This window comes from Ciconia boyciana, chromosome 16 (genome assembly GCF_034638445.1).
Source record: "Ciconia boyciana chromosome 16, ASM3463844v1, whole genome shotgun sequence".
Taxonomy (NCBI): domain Eukaryota; kingdom Metazoa; phylum Chordata; class Aves; order Ciconiiformes; family Ciconiidae; genus Ciconia; species Ciconia boyciana.
In genome coordinates, this window is record NC_132949.1 from 10,096,452 (window position 1) to 10,100,689 (window position 4,238).

General features: G+C 54.2%; 1 protein-coding gene across 1 annotated transcript; it reads left to right on the plus strand.

The window, feature by feature from the left end:
* The first annotated feature begins 427 nt into the window (after positions 1-427).
* LOC140660400 (urotensin-2 receptor-like) lies at positions 428-1,531 on the plus strand. Its single transcript, XM_072881257.1, has one exon. The coding sequence runs from the start codon at positions 428-430 to the stop codon at positions 1,529-1,531; it is 1,104 nt and encodes a 367-aa protein (XP_072737358.1).
* The last annotated feature ends 2,707 nt before the right edge of the window (positions 1,532-4,238 follow it).

Consider the following 4,238-nt stretch of genomic DNA (forward strand, 5'->3'; position numbering starts at 1 on the left):
TCCGCGGGGCCGGGTCCCCACCCGGGCTGAGCGCGGCCCGGCGGCGGCCGCACGCTGCCTGCCCCCGCTGGCTCCGGGCCGCTCCGCGCCCCCTCCTGCTGCCGCCTCGCCGCCGCGGGGGCCCCGCACGGAGCCGCCTCCTCCGGGACGGCACCTGCCCGGCCGCTCCGCTCCGCGCTGCCGGCCCCGCACCGGGCGGGCGGCGGCGGCGGCGGCGGCGGCGGGAGGGGGGGTCCCCGCTCTCCCTCCGGACGCGGAGAGGGGGAGCCCCGGCGGGGCGGGGGGCGGTGGCAGCCCTTCCCCGAGGGCAGCCCCGCGGGCGGCCCGGCACCGGCACGGCCCTGCCTCCCGCGGGGGGCGGAGCGGCCGCCGGCGGGGCCGGGAGCTCCGGGGCCGGTGCGACGCTGCGGGGCCGCCGCCGCCGCCCATGGAGCCCAACGGGACGGCGGCGGCGGGGGGCAACGCCTCGGCGGCGGCGGCGGCGGGCGGCGGGAGTGCCCCCGGGGGCGGCCCCCTGCTCATCCCCTCGGCCTTCGGGACGGTGCTGTCGGTGATGTACGTGGCCGGGGTGGCGGGGAACGTCTACACGCTGGTGGTGATGTGCCACTCGGCGCGCTGCGCCGCCCCCATGTACAGCTCCATCGTCAGCCTGGCCCTGGCCGACCTGCTCTACCTCTCCACCATCCCCTTCATCGTCTGCACCTACCTGGCCCAGGACTGGTACTTCGGGGACCTGGGGTGCCGCATCCTGCTCAGCCTGGACCTGCTCACCATGCACGCCAGCATCTTCACCCTCACCCTCATGTGCACCGAGCGCTACCTGGCCGTCACCCGGCCCCTGGACACCCTGAAACGGTCGCGCGGCTACCGGAAGGTCACGGCGGGGGCCGTCTGGTCGGTCTCGCTGCTCCTCACTCTGCCCATGATGCTGATGGTCACCCTGACCGAGGGGGGCAAGGCAGAGGGCAAGGTGAAGAGGATGTGTGCGCCCACCTGGAGCGTGGACGCCTACCGGACCTACCTGACGGTGCTCTTCAGCACCAGCATCATGGCTCCGGGAATCATCATTGGCTTCCTCTACACGCGCCTGGCCAGGACCTACCTGGAGTCCCAGAGGAACCCCCCCCACAAGGAGAAGAGCAAGAGATCGCCCCGGCAGAAGGTCCTCATCATGATTTTCAGCATCGTGCTGGTCTTCTGGGCCTGCTTCCTGCCGTTTTGGATCTGGCAGCTGGTGCGGCTCTACAGCAGCTCCCTGCAGCTCACCACCCAAACCCAAAAGTGCATTAACTACCTGGTGACCTGCCTGACCTACAGCAACAGCTGCATCAACCCCTTCCTCTACACCCTGCTTACCAAAAACTACCGGGAATACCTGCGCAACAGGCACCGCAACTTCTACAGGTTCACATCCTCCTTTCGCAAGAGGGGCTCCAACCTGCAGTGCTCTTGGGGACGGTCCATGTCCTCCAGCAACCAGTACGACTACAGCTCGGAGGCCCTGGGCATGGCCACGCTGAAGGACAAGTGAGGAAGAGGAGGCGCTCCGGAGACACCAGCACCAGCAGAGCGTCTGGCCAAGGTAGGGCTTTGGGACCCCTTAGCCCTGAAGGGTCCTAAAAACTCATTTCTGGTGGTCACTCCACTTAGGGGCAAGAAGCTGCGTGAACTCAAGTACTATGAGATGCATTTGAATTTCCGCCTGGCTTAGGGCTGTCAAGGGGGTCCTGCCAGGAGCCAGCAGCCATTCAGTACAAATCCTTCAGGGTTCTGGGTGCAGAAGGTGAGGTGGATACTTTGTTCAGTTCTGCCCCAAGCTCTTTGCACGCTTTGCTGAGTTTTGCCCAGCTCCTGCTCTGCACCGTTTCTCCTGTGTGGTTTCTCAGTGCTATCCTCAGGCTACAGCTGGGTCAGATCTGCAAAAGTCTGAAATTGTCCTGGCATTGCTCAATTTAGCTGCAAGCCTTGGGTTTGCCCTATATATTATCCTTGTCTGTTTCTAGAGTGTGTAAAGAGATCTTTAAGCCCCTTTTCCTATTTCCTGTTACATTATACTGCACTACTATTTCATCAAGCTTAAAGTCTCTATTTTAAAATTCATTGCAGCAGCACTTTGAACTCCAAGCATTCAAAAACCACAAGGTAAGCTGTCAGAAACCACAGGATTACCTAAAAAAAAACTTGTAATTTTTTAAGGTTTCTACCTAAGGTGATTTGCATTTGCCACTGTTTTTTTTTTTTTAAAGTTGGTCCCTTTCTCAACAGTCAACAGGGCTTGAAAAACTGAAAATTTACCTTGGAAAGAAAGAAAAATGTCTTATAATCCTATCACTCAAAGACCTGAGGCTCTAAGAAAAATTACTAAATAAATTACATACCCCTATATGATGACACTCATCATAAAAGGGACAAATTTATTCATGACATTTCATGAAAAGCATTTTGCCTCAATGTATTGTGCTCATTTTCTCCCCACTGACCGTCTCGTAGTAAACCTTCACCACAGATACTAGAGACGCCTGTAAGCATCTAAACAATTGTAAAACCTCAGTTTATAAAATAAGTGCTGATTAAAAAGTGGGCCATCATCACGTTTCCCCTCGCGTGGTCTCTTCACCCAGCTCAGGGGGGTGTATTTACCAGGGGAGAGGCTGCCATTCCCAGCTGCTCTCTGAATAGCTCATGTACGTGGAGATGAAGTTGGGTTCAATATTCCTTTTTCCTGTTGTGGGACAGACTCTAGGGATAAGTAAAGCATGATATGAGTTGCATAAACTCTTGTCAGCAGCTAGTGATGCTCAGGGACTTCTGAAACAGCAGGCAGTTGCTTAAGGAACAGTCATTTCCACCTTCTTATGGCATGCTCCAACCCCCATCCACTTGAGAGGAGTCCCACGCCAGCCCTGCGTTGTTACTGGGTTCTTGTGTCCTTGGGTGATCCTCTTGTGTCACACGCCAAACTTTAGGCTACGTTTGTGCTAAAGCAGAGACACAAAGTGCCGACACCGCAGCCAAGGGTTGGGAGCAGAGAACACAGCACAGCAACACGCTGGATTTTATGCACTCAACTAACAGCAGAAAAATAAACCCTTCAGGGCACAGGTTGGATGAAGACCAGGGAAGCACGTTCCTGTGCCAGGAGTCAGGCATTCTTATTACAGATGCAGTTGTTGGGGTGCTTTTCAGGGAGGGCGAAATAAGTAACTCACCTTAGAACTGCTTGTATTGCTTTTAACCACAGGACTGTCTTCAAAACACTGGTCACCACTTTGTCATGTTGCAGTATTGTGTAGACTATGAAGCTGGGCAGTATAAATGGTACCATTTCCTTATGAAAGAGGGGGACTAACACACAGCTCATGTTGGGAATTGGCAGGGAGAGCGGGCTTCGACAGTTTTTAGGAACAACTTTTCAGGTACTAATTCATTTTTTAATTATTCATTCTGAAGTCATTGTTACTTTTCCTTTGCTTCCTATTTCCGAGGCTGGAAGTCACTCCCATTTGAGAATAACAAAGATAAGACTTAACTCAAAAGGCGGTGTGGGAAGGCTGGAGTACATGCGTCATCTGTGAGGTGTGCTCTGCCCTCCTGCTCTCAGGGAGCGTAATGGTGCGGCTGGACAGACATCCTGGCAGAGCCAGGCATGACTGCATCCCTTCCAGGTGTTGCACATGCCATTTGCCCACCTCTGAGAAAAAAAAATAATATTTCCTTATGGTTATAGAAAGAAAAACCCACCCTCACCCTAATTTGGATCCTGACCTGACACAGTGCTGATGTGTCTTGATTTCCATTGCTTGGCCTGCGGAGAAGGTCCTTGGAAGGCCACTTACCCACCACAGCATTACAAGGCTGCTATAGGATGGATGATTACCCTGTATGAAAAGTTGCAAGGCATAGTGTGTATCTATTAAAAGGTATCTAAGGGGAAGCAGATGATGGAAGAGCTGTATAGGTAGCAAAAAGAGTATTAGGGAATACGCTTTCTGCTTTAAAAAAACCACGTTAAAACATCTACAGCCAAACAGTCTAAAAACATAGTTATTAGTAAGAAGGGGAAGCCGAAAAGGAGTTGTCCCTAGAAAAAAAGGGATGAAAAGGCAGAGCAGATGAGATCTACACTCATAACCTAATGTGGGGATAAGCAAACAGAAGGGTTTGATTTGGGATATGCTTCCCAGGACGGCCCATCAGTCCGCACAAGGGATTCTGCTTCTCTGCTCAGCGTCACGAAC